At 52.0% G+C, this 12470-nt stretch overlaps 1 protein-coding gene across 1 annotated transcript in view; it reads left to right on the forward strand.

Moving 5' to 3' along the window:
• The window catches only part of LOC134983017 (lens fiber membrane intrinsic protein-like), an 80251-nt gene that overhangs the window by 12700 nt on the left and 55081 nt on the right, over window positions 1-12470 (forward strand). Inside the window, exon 2 of the mRNA XM_063948711.1 lies at window positions 2207-2347. Within this exon, the coding sequence (XP_063804781.1) occupies window positions 2207-2347 (141 nt within the window). The remainder of the gene's footprint in view (window positions 1-2206; window positions 2348-12470) is intronic.

The raw sequence follows: 12470 nt of genomic DNA on the forward strand, positions 1-12470 counted from the left end.
GTAATCCTAGACCCACCCCTTGCAATATTTCCTATTATTCTTACCATTATGCTGTGTGGGCAGTGCCACTATGATGTGACTCACAGCAAATCTTGTTTCCACCAGTCTTCACCCCGCTACTCCCATCAGACCCCACCACTCCCATATGCCACCACTTCTCCCATCAGACTCTCCCTACTGCCATCAGACCCCTGCACTCACATATGCCACTACTTCTCCGGTCAGACTCCCTCCTACTGCCATCAGACCCCTGCACTCACATATGCCACTACTTCTCCGGTCAGACTCCCTCCTACTGCCATCAGACCCCGCCACTCCCGTGGGCCACTTCTACTCCCATCAGACCCCGCCACTCCCGTGGGCCACTTCTACTCCCATCAGACCCCGCCACTCCCATATGCCACCACTTCTCCCATCAGACTCTCCCTACTGCCATCAGACCACTCCACTCCCATCTGCCACTGCCACTCCTGTTAGACCCCGCCACTCCCGTCAGACCCCGCCACTCCCATCTGCCACTGCTACTCCCGTCAGACCCTGCTTCTCCCATCTGCCACTCCAGTCAGACCCCACCACTCCCATATGCCACTACTTCTCCGGTCAGACTCCCTCCTACTGCCATCAGACCCTGCCACTCCCATCTGGCACTGCTACTCACGTCTGACCCACCACTCCCATATGCCACCACTACTCCCGTCAGACTCCCCCTACTGCCATCAGACCCCACCACTCCCGTCTGCCACTTCTACTCCCGTCAGACCCTGCTTCTCCTGTCTGCCACTGCCACTCCCGTCAGACCCTGCCACTCCCATCTGCCACTCCCGTCGGACCCCCCCACTCCCATCTGCCACCACTTCTCCCGCCAGACTCCCCTCCTACTGCCATCAGACCCCGCCACTCCCGTGGGCCACTTCTACTCCCGTCAGACTCCCCCAACTGCCATCAGACCCAGCCACTCCCGTCTGCCACTGCATCTCTCGTCTGCCACTTCTACTCCATTTAGACCTTGCTTCTCCCATCAGACCCCGCCACTCCCGTCTGACCCCGCCACTCCTCTCCTACTGCCCTCAGACCCCGCCACTCCCATCTGCCACCAATTCTCCCGTCAGACCCTGCTACTGCCTTCAGACATAAAAAACCCAAATGCTATCTAGAAAAAAACAAAAACCCACGCTGTATTTCCAACACCCTCTCTTCTTCATACAAGAGGAAAGACTTATATTATACACACAGAGAGGATTAAATATAAAAAGTGATTTCATCTATGTGGCTATAAGAGGGTCCAATGTTTCCAGGAAGAGACCATGTAAGTAAAAGTCATACTGGTAATGTAACCCCAGCAAGAGGCGGAAATGTTACACAGAAATCCTGGAGAATGAGTGGGGGGGAGGGGGCACTGCGCTCCTGGAGGATGGGTGGGGGGGGAGGGGGCACTGCGCTCCTGGAGGATGGGTGGGGGGGGAGGGGGCACTGCGCTCCTGGAGGATGGGTGGGGGGGAGGGGGCACTGCGCTCCTGGAGGATGGGCGGGGGCACTGCACTCCTGGAGGATGGGCGGGGGCACTGCACTCCTGGAGGATGGGCGGGGGGAGGGGGCACTGCGCTCCTGGAGGATGGGTGGGGGGAGGGGGCACTGCGCTCCTGGAGGATGGGTGGGGGGGAGGGGGCACTGCGCTCCTGGAGGATGGGCGGGGGCACTGCACTCCTGGAGGATGGGCGGGGGCACTGCACTCCTGGAGGATGGGCGGGGGGAGGGGGCACTGCGCTCCTGGAGGATGGGTGGGGGGGAGGGGGCACTGCGCTCCTGGAGGATAACCGGGGGCACTGCACTCCTGGAGGATGGGCGGGGGCACTGCACTCCTGGAGGATGGGCGGGGGGAGGGGGCACTGTGCTCCTGGAGGATGGGCGGGGGGAGGGGGCACTGCGCTCCTGGAGGATGGGCGGGGAGAGTGCACTTACAGTAGTACATGTATTTCTGAGTATTTATACACATTGCTCTGCTCTATACCTTTCTTTACCATTGCTGCATTCTATATACTTTTGTTTTGTTCTATAACTGTTGTTCTAATTGTAAAGCGCAACGGAATATGCTGCGCTATATAAGAAACTGCTAATAATGATGATAATAATAGTAATAATAATAATAATAGTAATAAAAATAATGATAATATTATACCTGGCTTCTGCGTTCTCTCCTGTTTTCCAGCTTTCTGGGACGCCACACGAGCGTTCATGTTATTGTCCATCCTGTCCTGTTTCGCTGGCATCATCCTGGGGCTCACGGCGTTCTCCAGTGGGGCCAAATCTGCGAGGACGCGCTCTGCGGGCGTCACGCTGCTAGTTGCAGGTAAGTAGCCGGTGTGTAAGACTGTCATTAGGCGTCTTGTAGGGAATGTAGTAGAGATGAGCGGGTTCGGTTCCTCTGAATCCGAACCCGCCTGAACTTCAGTTTTTTCTTCACGGGTCCGAGCGACTCGGATCTTCCCGCCTTGCTCGGTTAACCCGAGCGCGCCCGAACGTCATCATCCCGCTGTCGGATTCTCGCGAGACTCGGATTCTATATAAGGAGCCGCGCGTCGCCGCCATTTTCACACGTGCATTGAGAGTCATAGGGAGAGGACGTGGCTGGCGTCCTCTCCGTTTAGAGAAGAGAGAGACACAGTAGAGACGAGAGAGACACAGTATTTTGGGGAGCATTATTACTATTAGGAGGAGTACTACTATACTACTATACTACTTGCTGAAGTGATATAGATTAGATAGTGTGACTGTAAGTGTATTGTATTATCTGACTTGTGGGGGAGACACTGACAGTGGGGAGCAGTTAGAGTCTGAGAGCAGGACTCAGGAGTACATATAACGTACAGTGCACACTTTTGCTGCCAGAGTCAGTGCCACACTGCCATTGTTGTGACCACACTGACCACCAGTATAATAATATATTTTGTGATTGTCTGCTTAGGACTCGGAGTACTAGTTGCAAGTTGCAACGTGACCTGACCACCAGTTTAATAATCAATCACCACCAGTTTAATATATATATATATATATATATATATATATATATATATATATATATAAAATTGTATATAATATATATATATATATATATATATATATATATAATATTGTATACCACCTACCGTGGTTTTTTTTTTTTTTCATTCTTCTTTATACATACTACTATAGTAGCTTACTGTAGCAGTCTGCGGTGCTGCTGACCTGACAGTGTCCAGCAGGTCCGTCATCAGTCATTACATAATAAATATATATACCTGTCCGGCTGCAGTACTAGTGATATTATATTGATTTCATCTCATTATCAATAATTTATCATCCAGTCTAGACTCTATATTAGCAGCAGACACAGTACGTTAGTCCACGGCTGTAGCTACCTCTGTGTCGGCACTCGGCAGTCCATCCATAATTGTATACCACCTACCCGTGGTTTTTTTTTTTCTTTCTTCTTTGTACATACTACTATAGTATAGTAGCTTACTGTAGCAGTCTGCGGTGCTGCTGAGCTGACAGTGTCCAGCAGGTCCGTCATCAGTCATCATTACCTAATAAATATATTATCTACCTGTCCGGCTGCAGTACTAGTGATATTATATATACATACATATATATATTGATTTCATCTCATTATCAATCATCCAGTCTATATTAGCAGCAGACACAGTACGTTAGTCCACGGCTGTAGCTACCTCTGTGTCGGCACTCGGCAGTCCATCCATAATTGTATACCACCTACCCGTGTTTTTTTTTTTCTTTCTTCTTTGTACATACTACTATAGTATAGTAGCTTACTGTAGCAGTCTGCGGTGCTGCTGAGCTGACAGTGTCCAGCAGGCCCGTCATCAGTCATCATTACCTAATAAATATATTATCTACCTGTCCGGCTGCAGTACTAGTGATATTATATATACATACATATATATATTGATTTCATCTCATTATCATCCAGTCTATATTAGCAGCAGACACAGTACGGTAGTCCACGGCTGTAGCTACCTCTGTGTCGGCACTCGGCAGTCCATCCATAAGTATACTAGTATCCATCCATCTCCATTGTTTACCTGAGGTGCCTTTTAGTTGTGCCTATTAAAATATGGAGAACAAAAATGTTGAGGTTCCAAAATTAGGGAAAGATCAAGATCCACTTCCACCTCGTGCTGAAGCTGCTGCCACTAGTCATGGCCGAGACGATGAAATGCCAGCAACGTCGTCTGCCAAGGCCGATGCCCAATGTCATAGTACAGAGCATGTCAAATCCAAAACACCAAATATCAGTAAAAAAAGGACTCCAAAACCTAAAATAAAATTGTCGGAGGAGAAGCGTAAACTTGCCAATATGCCATTTACCACACGGAGTGGCAAGGAACGGCTGAGGCCCTGGCCTATGTTCATGGCTAGTGGTTCAGCTTCACATGAGGATGGAAGCACTCAGCCTCTCGCTAGAAAACTGAAAAGACTCAAGCTGGCAAAAGCACCGCAAAGAACTGTGTGTTCTTCGAAATCCCAAATCCACAAGGAGAGTCCAATTGTGTCGGTTGCGATGCCTGACCTTCCCAACACTGGACGTGAAGAGCATGCGCCTTCCACCATTTGCACGCCCCCTGCAAGTGCTGGAAGGAGCACCCGCAGTCCAGTCCCTGATAGTCAGATTGAAGATGTCAGTGTTGAAGTACACCAGGATGAGGAGGATATGGGTGTTGCTGGCGCTGGGGAGGAAATTGACCAGGAGGATTCTGATGGTGAGGTGGTTTGTTTAAGTCAGGCACCCGGGGAGACACCTGTTGTCCGTGGGAGGAATATGGCCGTTGACATGCCTGGTGAAAATACCAAAAAAATCAGCTCTTCAGTGTGGAGGTATTTCAACAGAAATGCGGACAACAGGTGTCAAGCCGTGTGTTGCCTTTGTCAAGCTGTAATAAGTAGGGGTAAGGACGTTAACCACCTCAGAACATCCTCCCTTATACGTCACCTGCAGCGCATTCATAATAAGTCAGTGACAAGTTCAAAAACTTTGGGTGACAGCGGAAGCAGTCCACTGACCAGTAAATCCCTTCCTCTTGTAACCAAGCTCACGCAAACCACCCCACCAACTCCCTCAGTGTCAATTTCCTCCTTCCCCAGGAATGCCAATAGTCCTGCAGGCCATGTCACTGGCAATTCTGACGAGTCCTCTCCTGCCTGGGATTCCTCCGATGCATCCTTGCGTGTAACGCCTACTGCTGCTGGCGCTGCTGTTGTTGCTGCTGGGAGTCGATGGTCATCCCAGAGGGGAAGTCGGAAGACCACTTGTACTACTTCCAGTAAGCAATTGACTGTCCAACAGTCCTTTGCGAGGAAGATGAAATATCACAGCAGTCATCCTGCTGCAAAGCGGATAACTGAGGCCTTGACAACTATGTTGGTGTTAGACGTGCGTCCGGTATCCGCCGTTAGTTCACAGGGAACTAGACAATTTCTTGAGGTAGTGTGCCCCCGTTACCAAATACCATCTAGGTTCCACTTCTCTAGGCAGGCGATACCGAAAATGTACACAGACCTCAGAAAAAGACTCACCAGTGTCCTAAAAAATGCAGCTGTACCCAATGTCCACTTAACCACGGACATGTGGACAAGTGGAGCAGGGCAGGGTCAGGACTATATGACTGTGACAGCCCACTGGGTAGATGTATGGACTCCCGCCGCAAGAACAGCAGCGGCGGCACCAGTAGCAGCATCTCGCAAACGCCAACTCTTTCCTAGGCAGGCTACGCTTTGTATCACCGCTTTCCAGAATACGCACACAGCTGAAAACCTCTTACGGCAACTGAGGAAGATCATCGCGGAATGGCTTACCCCAATTGGACTCTCCTGTGGATTTGTGGCATCGACAACGCCAGCAATATTGTGTGTGCATTAAATATGGGCAAATTCCAGCACGTCCCATGTTTTGCACATACCTTGAATTTGGTGGTGCAGAATTTTTAAAAAAACGACAGGGGCGTGCAAGAGATGCTGTCGGTGGCCAGAAGAATTGCGGGACACTTTCGGCGTACAGGCACCACGTACAGAAGACTGGAGCACCACCAAAAACTACTGAACCTGCCCTGCCATCATCTGAAGCAAGAAGTGGTAACGAGGTGGAATTCAACCCTCTATATGCTTCAGAGGTTGGAGGAGCAGCAAAAGGCCATTCAAGCCTATACAATACAATTGAGCACGATATAGGAGGTGGAATGCACCTGTCTCAAGTGCAGTGGAGAATGATTTCAACGTTGTGCAAGGTTCTGATGCCCTTTGAACTTGCCACACGTGAAGTCAGTTCAGACACTGCCAGCCTGAGTCAGGTCATTCCCCTCATCAGGCTTTTGCAGAAGAAGCTGGAGACATTGAAGGAGGAGCTAACACGGAGCGATTCCGCTAGGCATGTGGGACTTGTGGATGGAGCCCTTAATTCGCTTAACAAGGATTCACGGGTGGTCAATCTGTTGAAATCAGAGCACTACATTTTGGCCACCGTGCTCGATCCTAGATTTAAAGCCTACCTTGGATCTCTCTTTCCGGCAGACACAAGTCTGCTGGGGTTGAAAGACCTGCTGGTGAGAAAATTGTCAAGTCAAGCGGAACGCGACCTGTCAACATCTCCTCCTTCACATTCTCCCGCAACTGGGGGTGCGAGGAAAAGGCTCAGAATTCCGAGCCCACCCGCTGGCGGTGATGCAGGGCAGTCTGGAGCGACTGCTGATGCGGACATCTGGTCCGGACTGAAGGACCTGACAACGATTACGGACATGTCGTCTACTGTCACTGCATATGATTCTCTCACCATTGAAAGAATGGTGGAGGATTATATGAGTGACTGCATCCAAGTAGGCACGTCACACAGTCCGTACTTCTACTGGCAGGAAAAAGAGGCAATTTGGAGGCCCTTGCACAAACTGGCTTTATTCTACCTAAGTTGCCCTCCCACAAGTGTGTACTCCGAAAGAGTGTTTAGTGCCGCCGCTCACCTTGTCAGCAATCGGCGTACGAGGTTACATCCAGAAAATGTGGAGAAGATGATGTTCATTAAAATGAATTATAATCAATTCCTCCGTGGAGACATTGACCAGCAGCAATTGCCTCCACAAAGTACACAGGGAGCTGAGATGGTGGATTCCAGTGGGGACGAATTGATAATCTGTGAGGAGGGGGATGTACACGGTGATATATCGGAGGATGATGATGAGGTGGACATCTTGCCTCTGTAGAGCCAGTTTGTGCAAGGAGAGATTAATTGCTTCTTTTTTGGTGGGGGTCCAAACCAACCCGTCATTTCAGTCACAGTCGTGTGGCAGACCCTGTCACTGAAATGATGGGTTGGTTAAAGTGTGCATGTCCTGTTTATACAACATAAAGGTGGGTGGGAGGGCCCAAGGACAATTCCATCTTGCACCTCTTTTTTCTTTAATTTTTCTTTGCGTCATGTGCTGTTTGTGGAATGTTTTTTGGAAGGGCCATCCTGCGGGACACTGCAGTGCCACTCCTAGATGGGCCCAGTGTTTGTGTCGGCCACTAGGGTCGCTTATCTTACTCACACAGCTACCTCATTGCGCCTCTTTTTTTCTTTGCGTCATGTGCTGTTTGGGGAGGGTTTTTTGGAAGGGCCATCCTGCGTGACACTGCAGTGCCACTCCTAGATGGGCCCGGTGTTTGTGTCGGCCACTAGGGTCGCTTATCTTACTCACACAGCTACCTCATTGCGCCTCTTTTTTTCTTTGCGTCATGTGCTGTTTGGGGAGTGTTTTTTGGAAGGGCCATCCTGCGTGACACTGCAGTGACACTCCTAGATGGGCCCGGTGTTTGTGTCGGCCACTAGGGTCGCTTATCTTACTCACACAGCTACCTCATTGCGCCTCTTTTTTTCTTTGCGTCATGTGCTGTTTGGGGAGGGTTTTTTGGAAGGGCCATCCTGCGTGACACTGCAGTGCCACTCCTAGATGGGCCCGGTGTTTGTGTCGGCCACTAGGGTCGCTTATCTTACTCACACACAGCTACCTCATTGCGCCTCTTTTTTTCTTTGCGTCATGTGCTGTTTGGGGAGGGTTTTTTGGAAGGGCCATCCTGCGTGACACTGCAGTGCCACTCCTAGATGGGCCCGGTGTTTGTGTCGGCCACTAGGGTCGCTTATCTTACTCACACAGCTACCTCATTGCGCCTCTTTTTTTCTTTGCGTCATGTGCAGTTTGGGGAGGGTTTTTTGGAAGGGACATCCTGCGTGACACTGCAGTGCCACTCCTAGATGGGCCCGGTGTTTGTGTCGGCCACTAGGGTCGCTTATCTTACTCACACAGCTACCTCATTGCGCCTCTTTTTTTCTTTGCGTCATGTGCTGTTTGGGGAGGGTTTTTTGGAAGGGACATCCTGCGTGACACTGCAGTGCCACTCCTAGATGGGCCCGGTGTTTGTGTCGGCCACTAGGGTCGCTTATCTTACTCACACAGCTACCTCATTGCGCCTCTTTTTTTCTTTGCGTCATGTGCTGTTTGGGGAGGGTTTTTTGGAAGGGACATCCTGCGTGACACTGCAGTGCCACTCCTAGATGGGCCCGGTGTTTGTGTCGGCCACTAGGGTCGCTTATCTTACTCACACAGCTACCTCATTGCGCCTCTTTTTTTCTTTGCGTCATGTGCTGTTTGGGGAGGGTTTTTTGGAAGGGACATCCTGCGTGACACTGCAGTGCCACTCCTAGATGGGCCCGGTGTTTGTGTCGGCCACTAGGGTCGCTTAGCTTAGTCATCCAGCGACCTCATTGCGCCTCTTTTTTTCTTTGCGTCATGTGCTGTTTGGGGAGTGTTTTTTGGAAGGGCCATCCTGCGTGACACTGCAGTGACACTCCTAGATGGGCCCGGTGTTTGTGTCGGCCACTAGGGTCGCTTATCTTACTCACACAGCTACCTCATTGCGCCTCTTTTTTTCTTTGCGTCATGTGCTGTTTGGGGAGGGTTTTTTGGAAGGGCCATCCTGCGTGACACTGCAGTGCCACTCCTAGATGGGCCCGGTGTTTGTGTCGGCCACTAGGGTCGCTTATCTTACTCACACAGCTACCTCATTGCGCCTCTTTTTTTCTTTGCGTCATGTGCTGTTTGGGGAGGGTTTTTTGGAAGGGCCATCCTGCGTGACACTGCAGTGCCACTCCTAGATGGGCCCGGTGTTTGTGTCGGCCACTAGGGTCGCTTATCTTACTCACACAGCTACCTCATTGCGCCTCTTTTTTTCTTTGCGTCATGTGCTGTTTGGGGAGGGTTTTTTGGAAGGGACATCCTGCGTGACACTGCAGTGCCACTCCTAGATGGGCCCGGTGTTTGTGTCGGCCACTAGGGTCGCTTAGCTTAGTCATCCAGCGACCTCGGTGCAAATTTTAGGACTAAAAATAATATTATGAGGTGTGAGGTGTTCAGAATAGACTGAAAATGAGTGGAAATGATGGTTTTTGAGGTTAATAATACTTTGGGATCAAAATGACCCCCAAATTCTATGATTTAAGCTGTTTTTTAGGGTTTTTTGAAAAAAACACCCGAATCCAAAACACACCCGAATCCGACAAAAAATATTCGGTGAGGTTTTGCCAAAACGCGGTCGAACCCAAAACACGGCCGCGGAACCGAACCCAAAACCAAAACACAAAACCCGAAAAATTTCCGGTGCACATCACTAGAATGTAGTCAGGATCACAACAGTCACAGTCCTGACAGTGGAATCCCGACGGTGAGTATTAAGGGGGGTACACACTAGCGCGACGTCGGAAGGAATCCCCGATAGATAGTGTGTACACACTGGGACATGTTCCGTCACCCATTAGCATAATACAAGACGCAGCACATAGAACCAAGCGTCCATCGCTAGTGGCCGCAGGAGCGCGCAATCACCCATACACACTGAGCCATGTAGGCAAAATGTCGTTACGAAACGGCAATTCATGTTGACATCGCTCTACTGTGTACCCACCTTAATTGTTAATTTTAGGGTTGGGATTAGGGGGAGGCACTAGGGGGAGGCACTAGAGGAAGAGGGTTCCGATGAGGCACTAGGGGGAGGGTTTGGGTGAGACACTAGGGGGAGGGTTAGGGTGAGACACTAGGGGGAGGGTTAGGGTGAGGCACTAGGGGGAGAAGTAGGGTGAGGCACTAGGGGGAGGGTTAGGGTGGGGCACTAGGGGGAGGGTTAGGGTGAGGCACTAGGGGGAGGGTTAGGGTGAGGCACTAGGGGGAGGGTTAGGGTGGGGCACTAGGGGGAGGGTTAGGGGGAGGCACTAGGGGGAGGGTTAGGGTGGGTCACTGGGGGAGGGTTAGGGTGAGGCACTAGGGGGAGGGTTAGGGTGAGGCACTAGGGGGAGGGTTAGGGTGAGGCACTAGGGGGAGGGTTAGGGGGAGGCACTAGGGGGAGAAGTAGGGTGAGGCACTAGGGGGAGGGTTCGAGTGAGGCACTAGGGGGAGAAGTAGAGTGAGGCACTATGGGGAGGGTTAGGGTGAGACACTAGGGGGAGGGTTCGAGTGAGGCACTAGGGGAAGAAGTAGGGTGAGGCACTAGGGGAAGGGTTCGAGTGAGGCACTAGGGGGAGAAGTAGGGTGAGGCACTTGGGGCAGGATTAGGGTGAGGCACTAGGGGGAGTGTTAGGGTGAGACACTAGTGGGAGGGTTAGGGTGAGGCACTAAGGGGAGGGTTAGGGTGGGGCACTAAGGGGAGGGTTAGAGTGAGGCACTAGGGGGAGGGTTAGGGTGAGGCACTAGGGGGAGAAGTAGGGTGAGGCACTAGGGGGAGAATCCGAGTGAGGCACTAGGGGGAGAAGTAGGGTGAGGCACTAGGGGGAGGGTTAGGGTGGGGCACTAGGGGGAGTGTTAGGGTGAGACACTAGCAGGAGGGCTAGGGTGGGGCACTAAGGGGAGGGTTAGGGGGAGGCACTAGGGGGAGGGTTAGGGTGAGGCACTAGGGGGAGGGTTAGGGTGAGGCACTAGGGGGAGAAGTAGGGTAAGGCACTAGGGGAGGGTTAGGGTGAGGCACTAGGGGGAGGGTTCGAGTGAGGCACTAGGGGGAGTAGGGTGAGGCACTAGGGGGAGGGTTAGGGTGGGGCACTAGGGGGAGGGTTAGGGTGGGGCTCTAGGGGGGAGGGTTAGGGTGGTGCTCTAGGGGGGAGGGTTAGGGTGGGGCACTAGGGGGAGGGTTAGGGTGGGGCACTGGGGGAGGGTTAGGGTGAGACACTATGAGGAGGGTTAGGGTGAGGCACTAGGGGGAGGGTTAGGGTGAGGCACTAGGGGGAGGGTTAGGGTGAGGTACTAGGGGGAGGGTTAGGGGGAGGCACTAGGGGGAGGGTTAGGGGTAGGCACTAGGGGGAGGGTTAGGGTGAGACACTAGGGGGAGGGTTAGGGTGGGTCACTGGGGGAGGGTTAGGGGGAGGCACTAGGGGGAGGGTTAGGGTGAGGCACTAGGGGGAGGGTTAGTGTGAGGCAAAAGGGTTAGAACACTCCCCTGGATCCTTTGGAATTGTGTCCATTGGGATTCTCACCATCAGGATCCTCTCCGCCGGCATTTCATATCCATCCCTCTTATACTTTCTATATTAGACTATACATGTAACCTTCCTTATACTGACTACACAGCGATGGTAACATGCATCCGGCTATTACACGTCACTGACACCGCACAGAACGGGGATTGCGTTATCCGGCAGCCGCAGTAATGTAGGTTATGCGTGTGCGCTGCATACGACAGCCTGTCCCTCCCACTGTTAATCAGCCATCTCTTGTATTTGAAACAACAGCTACCACGAGTCACGCCCCTTCTTCCGTCACGGTAGACAGTCCCTCTGTCTCCCTTGAATAGACCCTGCTATGTAGCCTCCCAACTGCACCCCGCCAACCACCACCACCACCCCCCACCACCACCACCACCGCGGGACACTGCAGTCCGCGGGTGGGACAGCGGGACAGTTTGGAGGTATGCCATATGAATCAGAGTGCTGTCAGTCTATAAGGATTCCGCCCTCCATCTGGACAGTGTACACAGATAACCTGTACAATGAGCAAGAGTGTCTCTCATTTATACACGGCCAGAGTTTTGTACCTAGTGTGGCACCCCAGAAAGTGGTGTGTGTGCGCCCCTTCAAGGCTAATATGCAGCAGTGAGGGTATAGTGCTTCACAGCAGGGGTTCAGGACGGACTCTAGTCTGATCACATGGTCCAGATACTGGTTGCGGACTGGACAAGGCAGTCTGGAAGCAGAGGAGACATCTGGGAAGAAGGAGAAGGAGTCTAATGGAAGTTGCAGGAGATCCTGGGTCATGCTGAGCGGAAAGCGGGAGCTGGGTAATGGATGCCAGCTATAGGGTCACGCTGAGTGAGGAGCGGGAGCTGGGTAATGGATGCCAGCCGCAGGGTCACGCTGAGTGAGGAGCGGGAGCTGAGTAATGGATGCCAGCCGCAGGGTCACGCTGAGTGAG

This window comes from Pseudophryne corroboree, assembly GCF_028390025.1.
Source record: "Pseudophryne corroboree isolate aPseCor3 chromosome 12 unlocalized genomic scaffold, aPseCor3.hap2 SUPER_12_unloc_2, whole genome shotgun sequence".
NCBI lineage: Eukaryota > Metazoa > Chordata > Amphibia > Anura > Myobatrachidae > Pseudophryne > Pseudophryne corroboree.